This window comes from Centropristis striata, chromosome 1 (genome assembly GCF_030273125.1).
Source record: "Centropristis striata isolate RG_2023a ecotype Rhode Island chromosome 1, C.striata_1.0, whole genome shotgun sequence".
NCBI lineage: Eukaryota > Metazoa > Chordata > Actinopteri > Perciformes > Serranidae > Centropristis > Centropristis striata.
This window is the reverse complement of record NC_081517.1, coordinates 35,903,044-35,922,968: the sequence shown is the minus strand read 5'-3', so window position 1 is coordinate 35,922,968 and position 19,925 is coordinate 35,903,044. Positions and strand designations below refer to the sequence as shown.

The following is a 19,925-nucleotide window of genomic DNA, read 5'->3' as shown; positions in this document are numbered from 1 at the left end:
ATTCACATGCTCCTCAGATGGTCCCACATCCTAATTTGGAAAGTCGTTTTTGTGTTTTTTTGCTTGAAAAATACATTAATAGCTGTTTTAAGTATGACAATCAAGAGCAAAGGATACAAATCAGATGAGCCATGACATGTGGTTACAATATTCATTTTTCCAATTATTCCAACACCACCTGAATGCAGCACAAAAATCAAAAGCGAAAAATAATGAATGTATCTGCCACATATCATTCCTTTCTTTCTACAAATTTGAATGGGTTTAATGAAAATCAGGTCTGTAATTTTTCAGTAATCATGCTGACAAACAAACAAATAGACAAACTGCACAAAAAACCTCCTCAGTGGTAATAAAACCCACTGAGTGTAATGCTTTTTGACGTGAACAAGGAGACTCCTGGGGGTTTTATTGCTTTTATCTTCTTATTGTGCTGATAAGTCTTTGATTCTCTTTTAGAGACCTCAGCTGCTCACTTAGTCAGATTGTAACAGCATCCACAGTCACTCTGTCCTTCTAGAGAAGCTTGTATTTATATACAGTATGTGTGAGCAGCCAAAGAAGACATTTCATGTCCGTGGCATGTTTGTTGACAGCTGTAGTAGCAGAAGGGTTTCAGGCATTGTTGTGTGGCCTCCGCCCTCTGTCCTGCAATCCCAACATGGAAAACATGATGTCATCCATGAGCCATCAATCTCTTTGGCACTTTTTAAATCAGAGGCAAATCTTTGTGTGGATTTAGACAATTCAGCACAACATTATTGCTAATGTAACAATGTGCAGTGCGAATTTCACTGTTTGTAAATCAGTTAGTCTGTTTTCCCTGATTTCAATGTCTGCTGAAAATAAGTCGGAGCCTGTGGTGCAGGTGGTGGATGCTCTGACCTAAGGGTGACTCCCATCTGTCAACCTGGCCCTGCCCCTGCCCTCATCCATCCAGCTACAGAAGTCTGGTCACACCCCCGCTGACCTACACAATAGAAACATCTCTGTCCTAAAAGGGCTGACGGCTGAATTACATTCAAGTCACTTTACTGCACAGATTTCCTTCAGCTCCCATCCATCTTCAACTCGCGATCACAGACATTGTTTTATTTCCTATCCAGACGTCTCTAAACACGTTTCAGTTGCAAGACTGCCGAGCACTTGGAAAGAGATCGTCTTACTGCTGAAATGCTTTTAAGATACAAATGGTGACATTATTGGTTCTCGAAGGCATGGAGTTTGCCTAAAAGCATCATATGGATAGGAGCAATATTTCTAGGCTGTTAAATGCATCTTTCAGTTCAACAGAAATGTTTGTCATTAGCCTCTATCCTGTAGCTCTTTATCTTCATATATTCTTACCATGTGGAGCTTCTAAATGAGCATACACAGTTAGTGTGTGGTTTAAAATGGCTTTCAGCAGTGTGCAGAAGCTGCAGCAGCTCTCTACTGAGCAGACCGAAGTGATCAAATTTAGATATTTCTATTTATTTAGTTTAAGCACGCTAATTTCCTTAGCACCTAAGCCATTTATTCTGTCTGATTCAATCTGCACAATGTTCTCTTTCAAATAATTGTATTAATCCTTTATATACTTGTGTTAACCTTCCACATTGCTAATGCCATTTGATTAGAAATTATTCCTGAAATGCTTTTGTGAATTTAGCTGCAGTGGCAGTAAGGTTATGGCTTTTGAAGCTGACCTAGTGGCTAAAAGTAGATCACCCATAGCTATTTAAAACTGTACATTCTGCTCCATATTTGCCGCATCAACACCCTCGGATGAGCTTATGATTATCGATATGTCATCCTTCAGAGCTGTTTGCTCAGGTGCCGTCTGCAGGTGCTCGAGGTAGGCTGGCAGACATTGATGTAATCTGGGACACGAGGCTGCTGCCAAGGCCCACCCAACAGTGCTTTGGAGTGCAGAGCCTTAGTTATGGTTTTGAGCAGGTGCCAGGCAGGCACAGGAACACACAGGCAAACCAGTTTTGTCATCAGACTTTGAGGTTTCGTATGCTTCATTTTAAACAGGAAAAGCAGCTCTGCATTGCTACTGTTTTATCTGATCTGATGGAAACCTTACAGCCCAGACATTGTCAAAGTCTTGACAGATATTTTATACAGTCCTTGTCATGTGGTGCACTGAAATGATTTGCCATATTTAAAGCCTTTCAACTGCAACGACTTTTGTAGAAGCCCATTAGTGAATAAAAGATATCAGCATATATTTTGACTGAGACTCTCCGGTCTAGTTTTAGTTTCTGGGCTGTGGTTCCCTCTTTCTGAATAAGTAAAGAAAAGGTAAAGCTTCTATTCCTGCTGTTAAAACCCCACAAGTCCTAACATGTCATTATAATTAAAACTACTATTGTTGGAAGTCGTGTGGATTATTCAAACTAATAAACACATACTGTCGTATCCTGATCCTTGTTTCTGGTGTACACAATGTCAGACATACAGTAAAGGGTCTCAGGAGGTGGGCCCCAGCCTGGAGCTCTGCAGCTGGACCCGTCTTGCAGAAGCGCATGTTCACTTTATTATTGTGGATACTGATTACAGGTCACTGGTTATCTTCAGGTTGTTGACAGTGGAATTTGTGCCGCGTTGGCCACTTGTCTTGATTGATGCACATCTGTGGCTTCATGTTGAACAAATCCAAACCTGCAAATAAATTCCCAGTGGTACCGCTTCTAGTTACGGCCCAGAGGACGATGTCAGCAGCTTGTATTTACAGTATAAATCTGATCTGATGGGGACACAACATGACCGCCCCTCCCCGCCCTTTTAACTCTCATCTCCTCCAATCCTTCTTATATTTCTTTCTTTCTCTTGACTCCACCCCCCCCCCCCCACCCCCGCCACACACACACACACACACACACACACACTCATTCCTCCCCTCCTAACCCACGCTGTTAACCTCCCCCTCCTCCCCCCACTGTGTTCACTCCTTCCTCTCCTCCCTCAGTGTCCCAGCAGACCAGTGTGTTGGAGAATGTTGACGTAATGTGCTGCTAACTGGATGGTTGTCCAGCTCCTGCCCTGAGATAATGGATCTCATTTGATCCACTCTTTCTCTGCATAGAACACACACACACACACACACACACACACACACACACACACACACACACACTCACAGGAATAGACAGACTCTGAAGTGACTTGCCTATAGCTGCTGGAGCCTGCATCCATCCCACCAGCCCTCCTTCCTCCTGTCTCTTCTTTCTCTCCCTCCCTCATCTTCTCATCCTCCCTTTTTCCTCTGCAGTATTGAGCCCTGCCCAGTGGGGAGACTGTCTGCTCTCCCTCCCTCTCTCACTCTTTCTCTACCCTTCCTACTTCCTCCCCATTTTTTCTATCTCACTATCTGCTGTGTTTGCTGTGCTGTAGTCTATTTCTGGCTCCTGCTTTTCTTGTTTCCTCACTCTTTCTGTCTCTCTCCGGGGATCCGTCTCGATCACCCACTTGTTGGGCTGGCTGCTGCCTCCTCTGTGCCTTGTTCAGTGCTCATCTTCATTTTCTCCCCCGTCACACCCTGCCTACCCCTCCTCTCACCCCCCAGCCATCTCCTCCACCCGACTTTTTCCATCTATTTCTTCATCTCCGTGATTGACTCTTGAGTATTCTCCATCCCCATCCTTCATCTCCCACTCTCTGTCTCCATCTTATATTCTCAGCATCTCTGTGGCTGTGTCTTTATCTCCCTTCTCCTCTTCATTTCATATTCTGCTTGTTTATGCTGATTTCCTTCCTTCTAATGTACAGTTCTCTGTGTCCTGCAGCCCTTAGTGCCTTTCTCCAGCTTTATTATCTTCTTGCTTTGGTTCTTTTTCATTTAATCTCTGAAACTACACTGTACGAAGATTGCTCTATAACAGATACTGTGTGCTATTAGTCCGCTTGTCATTCCCTTGCGGTCTCTGTGGGTAAAAGGGCCTGTACCTGCTCTCTTTTTAATAGAGCTGTGCACCCTTCCTGTGTATCTGAATCAATAGTCTTCGGTCCGGCTGCAGCCAGGAGACTGCATCAGGGTGTGAGGTTTGATCGATTATTCAGTTCTTATTGTTGTATCAATTCAGTTCTTATTTTGGTGTTTTTGACTCATCCCTTTAAAGCAAATATTATTTTCTTGTATTTTTTGGTCAAATTCAGATGGAAATGTAACAAGACAGCAAATTTTATTAATATTTTTGTTAAATAAACAAAATAAAAAAAAGTCACAAATATCTCTATCCCTGCTAAGTTAGAGTGTAGTGTGACGACTCGCGCTTCATTTTGTTTAGGAAGTGTTGCTTGAGGTCCACCAATGAGGAAACTGTGACAGAGCAGTTCTCCTGACCAATGGTGCTCTAACGCATGCAAACAGCTTGAGCTGTGAATATGTAATGAAATGACAGCACAGTGTATCAACATATTTCTTTGAATGTGTGGAGCGTAGAGAGCATAAAGATGGACAGCAGATAACTTGATTGCTTTGCAGTATTCATATACAAGTAGGCATGTGTTCGATTAGTTGACTCATCATTTGAATATTGCTGTTGCTATTGCTGAAATGATTTTATTATTGTACACATTTCAATTACACATTGACATGCTGTCTCATCTGTGGAAAGTAATTGGGGTTGTATAACAAGCTGCAGCAATTATAAAAACAACCCACATAATAGTCATGACACTATGTCCTATTTTCAGGGCTGAATGTGGGGCAAAAAAACACTCACGTCACTGTATCTTTACACCTTCATCATTCCCATTAAGTTTGATTACTTAATTTTTTTTCCGATCAACTTCAGCCTGAGCAAAGGTTTAACCAGTCACAATCTAACACCTGTGTGTGTGTGTGTGTGTGTATGTGTGTGTGTGTGTGTGTGTGTGTGTGTGTGTAGAGCCTTTTAAAAGGCTGGATGAATGCATTCTTAAGCACATTGTCAAAAAAAAATAATGCTCTATATTGTTCTATTATTAGGCGATGTATTTTATTAGATTAGATTATTATTAGCTGTAACTGCTTGGATTATCTGATGATTTCCTGGAACTGGTCCTGGCCTAAAAATAGTTCTGAAAATGTAAAGTGCAAACTAGCAATAGCATTTAAATTGGTGAGCTTTAGAGCAGCTGAGTCTGGCTGCTGTTTCCACTCGTCTCCAGTCTTTATGCTCCAGCTACATCTTTATCACACAGCCACATGAGTACATATCAATCTTTTTATCTGACTCTCGGCAAGAAAGCAAATATGTGCCAAAACAGAATTTAGGGTGAGGATCCAGAAGGCCTTTTTTGAAGAGAATCTGATCTCCTCCTGCTGGTGAACAGTAAATTACATCAAACTCTCCGAAACTCTAATGATGTAGCAGAATCATGATTTGCCTGAGGCTGAAGGCTGATGTGTAGGATGTAGATGACTGCACTTTTGTTTTCACAGATCGATATTTAACCGAATCTGTGGGTGGAATTTCACTACAGGCAGATGTTTTTGTATCTGTGTGTGTGGAGAGAAATACAGTATGTGCACCTGTTACTACTCAACCCGCTGTGTTTATTTGACTTCCTGTTGTGTTTTGTGGATCAGTTTGCTTGTTAGTATGGAGCTGAAACTGAAAGATGAGCAAGCCGTGCATAGAAAACTGTCTGTCAGAGTGGAGAACAGGCGTGGCCCCGAGCTGCAGTCCTCTGCAGTGTCTCTTCCTCCTCCTCGCACGGCACCTGAATAATGACTTGTGTTAATTAGGCCGGGAAGTCAAAGCAAATACTGCCCTCCATCGATCCCTGTAATCAATCTGGTCTCTTCTACCTTATCAGCCTGGATTGAGAGGCGGCAAAGATTCTCTTCTATTCAGAGCTACATGCCATACACGCATAGAAACACACGCATATATATCCTTTTGTGCAAATGAGCATGTTGTTTCCTTTTGTTGTCTGCTTCTGTGTCCAGCACCACCTTCCCGCCCCACTGCTCATCATCACTACAAGAGCCATAGCAACAGTCAGCCGCTTTGTTGTAACCTAGCTGTCTGGTTTTAATGCTGTGAGTATCTGCGACTCAGTATGTATGTGAAATGAAAAGGGAAAGTGTTTAGGTCCCGTTTTAATGAGCGATATACACTGTATGCATGTGCCCGAAGCCAAGAAAATGCATAAATCAATACTGCAGCTGTTAAGGTTAGGCTGATGGACAATGCCATTGTCCACTGAGCAGCATTGTGCCCCGCCCGTCATCCACAACTACACCTGGGTGTGTGTTTGCGGTGGCAATTATTCAGTGCTTAAAAATTCAGATTAATTTAATGGTGCACAGACTGATTTCACCAGTGCAACTGATGGTGCACATTCAAGCTGTCACATCAACCAATCTGAAGTAGGAGAGAATAAATTAGAACGTTCAAGAATGCAGTTATGTTTACCGTCATTACGTGCACTCATTTTGTGGCCGTGGCTCAGTTGGTAGAGAGGTTGTCTTCTGATCAGAAGGTTGGTGGTTCGATCCCTGACCATGGCAGCCTAAATGTTGAAGTATCCTTGAGCAAGATACTGAACCCCAAATGTCTCCCGATGCTCTGTTCATCAGTGTGTGAATGAATTCCCAATGGTGGCAGGTGGCACCAGTGTGCCCTGGTAGCCTCGGCCACCGGTATGAATGTGTGTGTGAATGAACGTAGTGTGTAGTGTAAAGCGCTTTGGATAAAAGCTATATAAGTGCACTCCATTTACCATTTCTGGTGAAAGAATTAATAAGATGATGATGATTATTAGTGGTGGATATAGTCCCTGTAGTGGGTTTTGTCCATGTGATTTGATCAGTTTGGATGACTTGCGCTAACAATATCATCATCCATTGTGATTTTCAGTTTCACTGTGGACATCGTCATATGCCAGTTTTGTAGACATTGCTCAACCCTATCAGCTATACAGTCTGTAGGTATGTGTGTGTTTGTGTGTGTGTTATTTTTGAAGGAACTAATATGTTTCACAGAACTGCCTTTCAAAGCTGCTTCCAGTGTCGTGTACTTTAGGTGAGCAACATAAGGTAGACACCCTCCTCTGCAGATTTTACATAGTGATAGTTTTGAGTGATGACTTTAAATGAAATTTTGTAAAAGAGAATAAAGGTTCTTTTATTTTATTTAAGGCATCTTATTTTGACAGTCTTCTTGTAAATTCTGTAGTGGATTCTGTTAACACACTGTGCTCTTATTTTGAAATGTGTTTAGTGACAGGGAGTAAGTAGCTTTTTGTGATTAAAACAACTTTAACCACTACATCAAGAAGTAGGAGTGTTGCCAATATCATGATATGCATTTTGTTTTAACCATAAAAAAAATACAGATTTTATCGTGAACTATACGATATGGCACACCCCTACCTGTAATCAAACAGAAAGAGAAAATGGAGAGGTAAAAGAAAAGGAATCGGGGGATTTGGGGGGGCGGCCGATCGGGAAAACTTAGTCAGAGGGGAAGGCAAGGAATCAGGTGTTCTATAGTAGCCTACTTCTGTGTGGAAGTGGGGTGTGTTTGAGGGGTGGTCTTTGTTCCCTGAACCTAGTTTTTTTCTTTTAAATGTCGCCAAAAATACATTCATGGGGGAAAAAACTGACATTATCTTCAAGTTTCCCTATTTCTTCCACTTCATTTAAAATGTTGCCATTAATAAACCTTTTGCACTAACAAGATCTTAACACTGTGAAAGTAAATTGTTTGTTGCTCACATCTCTGCTTATCAGATGATGAAGACAAATCGGTCAGAGTGATGAATACTCTGGTAAATTAACTAAACCAGAGAAATTGAGTGTGTTTCATTCATTAATTACAGACTCCACTCGGTTACTAAATGAGAAACGAACACAGGGGGAGTACACATTACCAGGAGTAATGCAAACACATAAACAAGGAACCCTGTCTGTTTGTCTGGTTATGTTAAAATTGTGTATGCACTGATATGAATAGACTGATACATTTCTGATATCTCAAATATGATCAAAGTGTTCGACTACAGCAGGATGCTGCATGTAACCACACTCACAGCAGCCACTTGTTAAAGCAGCATGAGTGCTGTCATCTCAGGGAAATACCTCTCTATAATAAGCCGTGATGGAGGTAAAAAAATATTACTTTTCCTCTGCTTCAGATTCATGTCACTATGATCAATGAGACAGCACTATCCTCCCTCCTCTCTTTAATGTCTTCCTGGAGAAAAATCACTCCCACTGCAGACACTTTCTGCTCTGTAGCAGAATTTAGGAACAGATGTGTCTATTATTATATTATATTTTGAATTAAAGATGCACTTATTAAGAGGGTTATCAGCTGTTTCTTAACAGATGGTTGGACATAAAAGTCACATACTGGTCATAATTCATAATGGGAGCAAAGCTGTGGTCTACAGTGGTCCGGGTCAGTGTGACCTGAGGTGCTGTACTGCTCTATCTTACACTGAGGCAAACAGTATTGATTTTAAACACAGTGTATTTGAAGTGGTGACGAAATCAGTTACTACGGCAGCGCACTGCAGCATGATGCACTGAAAGAATATTAATGAAGATGAGCTGTGTGTGTGTCTGTCTAAGAAAAAGAAATTGTTTTTGTTCTTCTAAGCTTCTCTCAGCTAAAAGGTTTAGACAAGAGTGTGTGTGTGCATGCGCCGTTGAATGTAATGTAACCCCCAGCAGCAGATACACAGGGAGCCGACAGGCTGCTGTTTAATAGATTACAAGAGTACATGGCGACCCATCGATCGTATCCCCCCCCCCCCACACACACACACACACACACACACTCACTTAATGCCAAGAAACCTAGAGTGTGTGTGTTTGAGTTTACATTTGTTGATGTTCTTCTGCTTGGACATCTTTACACATAGATAAAAAATAAAATCATCATAAAAATAAATTATATTTACAGGTTCCATTTCTAGATTTGATAGTGTTTTTGATATGTGTATATATATTGTGTTGTTTTGGTTTATTGTGGCTAATTTGTGCCATGTTAACACTGCACTCACCACCTCTGTTGCCTTGGAAGTAGATCTCTATGCAGTTAGCTACAGTAGCTAATCTCTGTTTACTTTGATCTGAAGCATTGTGCTGTAATGAATATTATTTTTCTGCTGTCTTGCTTACTGGATTTCTACAATGGTGGTGTATGAATGAATGAATGAATGAAAGTGAGTCCGAAAATTTTAACTGGAACACTCACTGAAGTCGTTTCAGTCGTTCGACAGTAGTAAAGCCGTGTGTCCACCAAGGTGTTTTTTCCTGAGGCCAGAATGATTTTTAAATTCTTCGCAATGGGAGCGCTGCCTTCTAAAATATGCCAGCAGCGTGACAAGGCGCTAGGCGATTGGTGATTTTTTTTTTTCTGGGCGCTGAGAGTTGAAATCTTTTGGTTTAACATGATGCTCACCCCCTTCACTTTTACCAGGAGGTCTAACTACAGTGTAGGAATGGCGGACCACAAAGACCAACCGTTATATCCTATGTATAAGCTTCAAGTGCTATGTCTATAGCAGATGGACCAGTGAGTCTGTCCTTTCTCCCTACATGCTTCAGCTTTCCCTTCCTCCAGAGCAAGTGATGTACTCTAACTTGTGCCGACATTTTAAATTTTTTAGAACGTGTCAGAAGTGACGTCAATGCCAGCTCTGATTTCTTGCTTCTTAGGTAAATGGAATGCAGTCTTATACCAAGCATAAAAAATAAATCAATATTCCTTTAAACCAAAGGTTTAGATATATAATATTTTAGATCTTTTTCAAATACTGTAAAGTGACTTGAATTAATTGCCTTCCCAAGTATAGCAAGCAATAGTTTATGTACTCAGGAATGTGTTCACACATGGGTGTGACAGCTACTCTCCCTCCAGTCATTACTTAACATGCAGCAGACCTCCGTGTTTTTAATTTCATCGCTCTCTTTACTCCTAATTACATTTTCCTCCTCTACTTCCATCTGTCTCTGCCTAAACTCAGAGGCTCTGGCTGGCGGTTCGCTGCCACTTTGTGTGTACTCACTGCCAGTTGAGCAGCTTGTGCTGCAGCTTGTAGAGTCAAAGCCGCAGGTAGCTTTTTTTTATAAGCTATTTCATGTGTTTTTAAACTATTATATACCACACAGACCTGTGGTTGCTTCATTTTAGATCTGCAAATATAACATATAGAAACACTAGAATTAGCTGATTTGGCATTTTGTCTGTTTGGTGATGCTTTCTCACTTCACAGTAAATGTTTCTGTAGAGGAAGTCAGTTTCTGCAAGTGGTGGTGTTTTTGTCTGTTTAGCTTTGGTTTGAAAAGCAGCAACTTTTGTCTAAAAAAAGCCCCCAAAGTAACTTTCACAACATTTTCCTCCATTAAAAGTAAAAAAAAAAATTAAAATTAAAAAATAAACCCACCCACACACTGTCATGCTTTCTGCTGGTCTGTTAATTCGGCAAATGTTCATAAACGTCTCAGTAATTTTCTACCACACTTGTGAATCAACAGTGTAGATAATGAAGGCTGAGGAGCTGCAGAGATGCTGCGAGGAATATAGAGCAGAAGCTACTTGTTCTGAATAATAAATGGATTATATTGGTGCAAATGTTGGGTGAATGACTGTTGTTGTGTCTCATAAAACTTTAAGCTGTTTTTGGAAAGGAGAAACCAAATAAAATCATATTCGGCTTAGACCCCCAGCTCAATTTTGTGCTGAAATGTATTGTTAGAGAAGTGGTGTGAAATTCTGCCCCCCTCACTCCGTTTTTATTTCAGGTAAAGTAGATGGACTATTGCCACAATGCAATGTGATGTCATTTAGCAAGGCACTGCACAGAACTACCTCGTAGTTAAGGTTGATTGCTTTGTAACGTTATCACAGATTTTTTTAGGTTTCCCTGGGGATTGTTGCAGTGGTGCGTGATAGGGGCGGGAATCACCGAGTAAAATTTGATACGATAATAAAACGATACATTTCCCACTAGGGATGGGAATAATTTATCGATGATCGATTAATGGTCGTTACGAATTTGGTTGATCACTTGGAATTTTTAATCAATCTTTGTTTTTTTGTATTTTTTTTTTATTTTCTCTATGACTGCATATCAGTACTCACTGAACTGAAACACGGCCTAGCGTTCAGTTCTGAACTGCAACCATAAATAAAGGGCATCGATTTTCGAAAAATCGAATAATAGTCATTAAATTACAAAAAATGGAATAGTTCATCATATCTGGAAGAAAAAAAGTTTGACAACATTTGATGATACAGTGTGGCGGGCTAGATGCCAAGCTGTAGAAGAAGAAACAAACAGGGGAGAGGGTTTTCCACGGCAGTCTATGGGCGGGACAAGTTAACCCCCAGAGGGATTTAGAGACTCTGGAGGTGACGTTTGTTTCTTTTGCCGTTGTTAACTGTGCACAACGTCAGCAGCATGGCTAATTATGCATTATGAGTCTCCGCTGATCATAAACATAGTGATCATGGATTAACCGGGATGCTAACTGTACACAGAGTGTCCGGTGCTTGTTGTAAACAAACAGAGATCGCTAAGTGAACACCTGCTGTAGCAGCAGCACATACACACTGTACTGCTACAGAGCTAACTGCCGCTAACAGCGGCTCTTCTTAACGAGCCGGCCTCCGAAGAGTAAGAAGGAGTCGCTGGATTTGTCTCCAGTCCCTTTCTTGAAAAATATTTGCTAAGGGGGGGTCTGAAAAGTTGCTAAATTTAGCAACAAAGTTGGGAGCACTGCTTCGCCGGTGAGGGGTTATTATCTAAGTAGATAAGATCGCTAGATAAGATCGGTTTGACGTAAAGGAATCGGCCGATCGCTGATTCCGCAAAATGAAGGAAATCGGCGCCGATTGATCGGTGCACCCCTAATATATAAATATAAATATATATATATATATATATTATTTTTCCCATGTATGCATGCAGCAATTAATTGATCGTTAACATTATAGACAATCATGTCGGCAGGTTTCTTCCAAATGCCCATCCTTATTTCCCATGATAACGATGCTTTCGGGGCTTTCTGTGATACTTGATACATTGCATTCACATCGTCTATTATGCATCATGATATCTGTGCAGATGAAGAAGAAAAAGTAACTCTAAGATAAAATAATATATTGGCATTCCAAAATGAGTTGGAAAATATCAGATATCTCCAAAAATCTAGATTGTTGCAATGGAGGATAACTAATACATTCTCAGAGTTGTGTCTTATACTGTAGTTATAAAATACTGTTCAGTGTTTTGCTGGCTGATGAGTCTCCAGACTCACGGATCTGTTGCTCAAAGTGGCCGTCCTGGATCGTATGAAATCATCTCACTGGTACCTGAAGCAACGTGGCCCCACCATTAACACTTTAATGCTGGGCTGTTTTTGGTCTGGATGACCATTAATAGGCGTAGTGACACAGCAAAACTTCACTCGCGAGAACAAGGTTTCTTACTGCGACTCTGAGCTTGCGCAGACTTTATCCTAGTGGCTGCTGTTTTCTAGCCTCTGTCTCACGGGGCTCGCAGCTCTTCATCAATGCTGTTTTGGCTCCAATCTGTCTATCAGTCCTGTAGTTGTAAATCATGTTGTTTTACAGGTCCTATTTTTATTCCAGTGTGTTGATTAATAATTGATGGTGACAGTATGTTTGCTGATTCCTTTAGTGTTCTCACACTCGAGGCTTAAGCTGGCCAGCTCAGTGAAATGTGTCTCTCCGTTTGGATGGCAAAATAATTTTATCTGCTCTCGGGGGGCGGTGCAGCTCTGCTGACTGTGCATGTTGCGGTCTTCATGGTCTGTGAACGAGGACACGACAGGGCCATGACAAATCATATCAATAATGTTGCCATGGTCTAAGTGTGAATGTGATTTATGTGTAGTTGGTTCACTTCAAAGTTCTTCTGTGGGGTTCACCACAGGGTTGTTGTGAAGTTATCATGAGAAATTGATGATCCAATTTCACTGACCAACACTTAGTGCAAGATTTCTGAAAGATGAGTTGATTTAGCCACCATTTTCTAAATTTGTTTTCTCTTTCTTTCACAGCTGAAACTTGAAGATCGATCAATCGTCATTAGAGATATCGTGCGACGAAACAATTCCAACGTAAGTGGAGGTTTTTAGCTTCGTCTATCCTCTGCCTTTTGACTTCACCTCTCTCATTCTGTGTCGTTACTTCTCGCTTTCTTTCAATCAAGTCTGTCTCTTTGTCAGTCATGTCACTGTTCACCGATCTGTTCCATTTGCTGCATCAGACATGACTGGAATATTACTGTGGGTCGACACTTACAAAGGTCTCAGAGGCAACTTTCTGTGTTAACACAGTGCAACGACTCCCAATCTGAATACAAATACAAAACTGTTTTCTTTTGCTTGTTGTCTTGTTCACAAACACTCAATCCAGTGAAGCTAAAAATCTTATCAACAGGAACACTTGGGTGGTGTTTGTGAGCAGCATACTGTATCAGTGATGATAACTTAACTGATGATGTACTGAAATTGTTTCTGTTGCATTACAGGACAACCAGTGTGGTATCGTGACCAACATTGACATCGAGTGTGCAGTGAAACTAGTGGGAACAAACTGCGTTCTGTATCCAGTTAACAGCAAAGACCTGCAGCACATCTGGGTGAGAGATCTGGGCTTCATTTATTACAGACTTGTAATTTCTTGAAAAGAACACTGTCATTTAGAACTAGCTAAAAAGAAATTACAAGCGTTTCACATTCAACATAAAAATGAACATGGAAGTATAAATATAGGTAATAAAAAGTGTAGAGAAACTTTACAATTACAAGTACTTTTTTTTCTCTGTGTTACCGTCCTGATGAACACAAATTCAAAGACTGGTCTTGTCGAATCTAAATTAATTCTACAATAATTCACCCCAGAAAGTCTTCCCATGGGTTGGACTCACAGTTGCTCCATCTGTGCTGAGTTACAGTATAAAACTGGCATAAATAAATGTGATGTAAACTGCGCACAAAGCAGGGAGTCTGTCTCACCACTGAGCTTTAAAAAGGATGTGGATGAGAAAAATCTGACATACAGGACGCCATTGAAGCTATTGAACGATGTCCTATACGACATAATGTTACTAACATTATATGTCACTTACTTTTTTTGCCCAGAAGTTAAACATTGTGCTGTTTCAACAGTTGATCCGGTATGATTTTGAACTCTTTTTGCGAGCTAAATATATACGTAGTGATAAATCCAACAATTAATGTAATGTGTGAGAAGCCATCCAATTTTTCGTGTTAAACAGTTGAGAGTTAGCCAGTTAGTGAGTTAGTTTTTAACCGTTTATTTGATAGTATCAATCAGTGTTTCAGGGACCTGAAAGAGTGCCATGACTACAGATACAATTCAGTGTTGGGCTATCAGTCATGTAGAAAATGACACTTACCTGCAAATGATTACTGTGCTCCTTCATAATTAGTTTCACAGGTAATACTTTGATGAAATGTAAAAATTGATATTTTCTTTAATTGTTAATGTGTTTTCTAGTCTTTTATGTATGGTGACTACATCGCCTACGACTTCTGGCTGGGGAAAGTGTACGACCTGACTAATCACATCATCCTCAAGCTCTCCAACGGAGCCAGGTAGACTGTGTGTGTCTGTGTGTCTGTGCGTGATTAAACAGTGTGCACTGTGACCATGTTGTCTGTTGGCGTGTCTGCACGCTGGCACATATTCGTCAGTGCCAAATCCTGTGAGTGTCAACCGTTCGTCTCTTTCTCTCCCCCTCCAGGTGCTCCATGAGTGTGGAGGACGGTGCCAAGCTTTACGACGTCTGTCCACATGTCAGTGACTCGGTACGTAGCCACAAGCTCTAATCTGTCACCTCAGGTACATCCGCCTTGAACACAGCAGCTGTTAGTCAGGAGTCAGTTCCCCTTATGAAAAACTGGTTCGTACACAGTAAAACACACAATCTTATTTGATATATTCTATTGGTAGATAATTACAATTTTGGTTCTCAGACTGAATGTAATGTCTTTCCCCTGTGTTAGTCATCCATAGTTTGATCAGTATCTGTATCATCATCTGTAGACGTTTGCCCCTTTTCTAGAAAAGTTTTTTACAATTTAAGAAAGACTAAAAAATGCTCTCTGTTAAGACCCACAGATCAGTTAATTGTATTTATAACTCTCTTTTCTTCCCAGAGGGTTTTCATGTTTACTTTGTTACATTTATGGGATGAACATTCCTTGAAACACAAAAACAAAACAACTTCAGCCAATAAACATCCATTGCATCAAAGTATTACTTTATTACTGCTTACAAAAATAGATCATATTGCACATAAATCAATGTAGTTATTGCAGTAACATACATGTAATTGTTGTAATAAAATAAATTAAATCATTGCACTTAAATGTAATAGTTGTGTTAAAATAAATGTAATTACTGCACTACAATAAGTGTAAATATTTCCTGACAAATGTATTTTTTGCCCTAAAATAATGTTAATATTGTGCTACAATAAATTTAATTATTATGCTAAAATAAATGTAATTATTGCATTAAAGTAAGTGTAATTATTGCATTAATATTATTGTAATTATTGAACTACAATAAATTGAATTATTTCACTAAAATAAATTTAATAATTGTGCTAAAATAAATTAATTATTGCGTTAAAATTAATGTAGTTATTGCACAAGATGAATTGCACTTGTAATTATTGCCCTTGAAAGACGGTCATCCTATTGCATTTGAGTGGTCTTTGCAGTTCATATAGGCCAATATGTGTCTTACTTAACTTCAATGACAATGTGGTGTCGTTTTACATGTTGAATGTAATGCATCCAGTTTGTTTCAACCGTGATAAATCATCAACATCATGTTCTCAGTTCTACACTCATATTGTGTCTTTGTTCTTCAGGGTCTCTTCTTCGACGAGGCGTATGGTTTCTACCCGGGCCAGGTCCTGATTGGTCCGGCCAAAGTCTTCTCTAATGTACAGTGGCTGTCAGGAGTCAAACCTGTCCTCAGCAGGAAGTGCAAGTTCAGGGTGGTGGTTGAAGAGGTGAGACAAGATGATGACCCGCCTTTCTTTTTTCCATTTTTATTCTTGAATAAACTTTTACATGTGTGTACATGAGGCTCCATTGGTAGAGTGGCCACCCGCCGATCGGATGGTTGGTGGTTCGATCCCTGACCATGGCAGCCTACATGTCGAAGTATCCTTGAGCAGGATACTGAACCCCAAATTTGTCCCGATTCTGCGTTCATCTGTGTGTGAATGAATTCCCAATGGTGGCAGGTGGCACCGTTTAGGGTAGCCTCTGCCACCAGTATGAATGTGTGTGAATGAGTAAATGAGCGCAGTCTGTAGTGTAAAGCGCTTTGAGTGGTCGCAAAGCGACTAGAAAATCGATATATAACTGCAGGTCTATTTACCATTTACATGTAGTTATGTATCTTAAATTGTGTTTATGGTCACTGTGTTCTGCTCAGGTGAAAGTGGTCGAACTGAAGGTGACGTGGATCACAAAGAGCTACTCTCCCAAAGGTTCGGACAGCGTCTATCCTCCTCCCTCCACCATCACACAGGAAAATCTTTGCAGGTCAGTCTGAATATTGATCTCAGTGTCCTCACAGATACATGTGCATCTCAATACATTAGAATATCATGGAAAAGTCAAATAGCCCCAACCAAGCATTGAGTGCATTTAGATGGACATACTTTTCAGAGGCCAACATTTCCGTTTTTTTGTAATATTAAAACATTTTTTGAGACACTGAATTTTTAGGTCTTCATTAAATGTAAGCCATAATCATTATAATTAGAAGAAATTAAACAAATTAAGACTTGACATGTTTCATTCTGTGTGTAAAGGATCTATATAATGTGTTATTTCCTCTTTTTGAATTGAATTACTGACATAAATAAACTTTTCTATGATATTCTAATTTATTGAGATGCACCTGTATATGTGTGCAGAACTGACACACACTGGAGCTGTATCTTGTTGTAACGTTATTGTGTTGATTGTGGTTAGGGTGAAGCGCCTAGGATACTACGACCACACCCAGAGGCAGCTGGGAGAGAGGGCCCTGTATGTTTTCCCCGCTAAGGGGGACGCCACGCGCATCACCTGTGAAGGACCCGAGGGTGTCCCTGTCCTGCCCGAAGACCCTGTGGCCAGAAATGTGAGGATATATTTGTGTTTTGTTTTCTTTACTCACATAGCTATAGATTTAATTGTGCTCTATTACACTACATAATGGATTTGTTGGCTGTTATCCCCTCAGGAGCATATTTACACTTAAATTCACCTGTTTTACACGACATGGTAATGAACAGGAGATTATCAAAGTACCAAGAAAGTTGTCTCAGAACGTTGGATACCCGGTGGAATTACAGATACTGTCAGAACTTGGAAACGGCAAGATTCTTTTTGATTATCTACAAACTCTTACTGTGTGTGTGTGTCTGTGTGTCTGTGTGTCTGTGTGTGTGTGTGTGTGTGTGTGTGTGTGTGTGTGTGTGTGTGTGTGTGTGTGTGTGTGTGTGTGTGTGTGTGTGTGTGTGTGTGTGTGTGTGTGTGTGTGTGTGTGTGTGTGTGTGTGTCTCCTGCAGTTGAAAAGGATGTTCAAGAAGGAATTGAGGAAGAAGACAGAAAACGCCGACGCACAAGGTACCAAACAACACAAACACACACACACACACACACACACACACACACAGACTCTTTGCTCTCTAATATTGTCAGTGTTGCCTCTGTTATGAACTCAGCAAGACTCTAATGTTGAATTTTACTTATCTAAAAATAGATGTGCAAATAAGAAATCAAATAACACTACAATAAGAATTGCCATTTTATGATCCATACAACATAGTCTTGGAAGATATTAATCATATTAATGTTAATCCTGCTTATCACATAGTGAAAAGTAACTGTGGGCGGTCTCACAGTATTATTTACACTTTTGTCTCCGTTTCTTTAACATTTCTGCTAATAAATGACACCTTTTTTCCCCTTACTCCTGCCCACCATTTTAAGGCATTTTTTAAATTAAATTTCTTTGAGTTGACATAGTTAATGTTTGAAAAAAGTGTTCCTTAGCTGAAAGAATGAAAAGAAACAAAGGACTGGTAAGATGTTTTTTCAACTATTAAAAACTATATTTGTTCATTACACAGGAATGCTGACACGTAACACTTATTGTTAATCTTATATTTGCTTTTAGTTTTATGTTTATTTTTCAAATGTGAAATTTCTCACTTTGCACACCACTCATCAATTATTATATAAACAACAAACCTTTCATACAATTTTTAAGGGATCTTTTATCAAAAATGTTTTGAAAATTATGTCAACCAATATTTTATCAGATCTTTTTTGGTTCAGATTCTTTTAGCTTTTAAGTTTTCAGCATCTGCTTCAAAAATCTTGTCGCAGTCGGGTACTTTGAGCTGATTTGATCTTGAAAATCTTTCTGATCCGACTAATCTAATCTCTGCGAATGCTGCTGAAGTCGGCATTAGTCAAAAACGTGATCATTTCATGCTTCTGCAAGCAATCAGTCAGAGATTTTACTCATTGCAGCAGGAGTGAGATCGAGTGCAGATGAATTGGGGTCTTAAATGAATAATAAATGTAAACTATAAGCGTATAAGAAGGCAGTATTTTAGTAGATTTTCTCCTCTCTCACAGGAGCACATACACACAAACATGCTTGATCATTTTTCATTGTCAGAAAACTGAACATTATTTTTTTTGCTTACATCTTCTCTTAAGTAATGAAGAACTGAGTCTCTCTGTGCAAAGTCAGAATGATTTAAAGTTCCTGTGAGACATCAGGCAGTCCTCTCAACACAAACAGTGCTCAGTTCAGAGGGAACAGACTAATTAGAAATGTGCTGAAGTGCAGCTCAGAAACACTGCATCTGTCTGCATGATCCAGGAAAACAGAGGAACTCTCTCTCTCTCTCTCTCTCTCTCTCTCTCTCTCTGTCTCTGTTTCTGTCTCTCTCTCTCTCTCTCTCTCTCTCTCTCTCTCTCTCTCTCTCTCTCTCTCTCTCTCTCTCTCTCTCTCTCTCTCTCTCTCTCTCTCTCTCTCAGAAGTCAGAATATGAGCTTATTTGTGCTTTAATATGAGCTATAAGTTACAACAAAGACTGAAAAACAAATATAATATAGTTCTCACTACTGTGTTATTTTGTGTTATACATATAGACCATTTAATCTCATGTTTTCAAAGATTATCTATCCATCCCTTTCATTGGAACCCTAATGTGTACTCCTCTGTTTTATCTCTCACCAGGGGAGCATAAATCAGAGCAGACAGACTCCTCTCATCCCAACAACAACAACGGGCCCGTGGTTCCCATCCAGAACCCTCCGGACTCCCAGAACACCAACGACACCTCGGCTGAACACGGGGAGCAGGACGCTGACGACGAGGCTGCAGAGGACACTGACGACACCAGGTCTGTAAATATTTAGTTAGTTAGTTTAGAGAGAACTTTTCCTGGCAGTGATGAGCTTATTCAGCTTTGTGTGACCTATTTTGCCAAAGGCTTGATTGTAACGGATGTTTAAAAAATTCATTCATAACTGATGTGGAGGCTGATAAAATAGATTTTTGAGCTGGAATGGAAATCCTTTTTTTTTGCTGATTGTGCAACGATTTTTCACCACTCTGAAATGTACAGAGAGAGCTACTTTCTCGAATATAAATTTGTTGTTATGTTGATGTTGTGATGTTATGTTAATATTTGACATTGTTATGCATTATTATACAATAAATAAACAATGTGTTACATTGTCAACCAATGATAACTGAGAAAATAGCTAAATAAACATCATTACTGTTAAGTTTCAGTCAGTTGCTGACAATTAAAAAAAAATAAAACATAAATAGCCACCGCCATTTCTAAATCATGCCAAGCAACATTTTCTGCATTATATATATTTTTTAATGTTTTATAACGGC

General features: G+C 39.9%; 1 protein-coding gene across 1 annotated transcript in view; it reads left to right on the top strand.

Annotated features, from left to right (window-relative positions):
• ube2o (ubiquitin-conjugating enzyme E2O) overlaps positions 1-19,925 on the top strand; it is a 44,055-nt gene that overhangs the window by 7,899 nt on the left and 16,231 nt on the right. Inside the window, exons 2-10 of the mRNA XM_059340311.1 lie at positions 13,016-13,075; positions 13,489-13,599; positions 14,481-14,578; positions 14,728-14,791; positions 15,865-16,008; positions 16,440-16,549; positions 16,985-17,135; positions 17,566-17,623; positions 19,254-19,419. Of these exons, the coding sequence (XP_059196294.1) occupies positions 13,016-13,075; positions 13,489-13,599; positions 14,481-14,578; positions 14,728-14,791; positions 15,865-16,008; positions 16,440-16,549; positions 16,985-17,135; positions 17,566-17,623; positions 19,254-19,419 (962 nt within the window). The remainder of the gene's footprint in view (positions 1-13,015; positions 13,076-13,488; positions 13,600-14,480; positions 14,579-14,727; positions 14,792-15,864; positions 16,009-16,439; positions 16,550-16,984; positions 17,136-17,565; positions 17,624-19,253; positions 19,420-19,925) is intronic.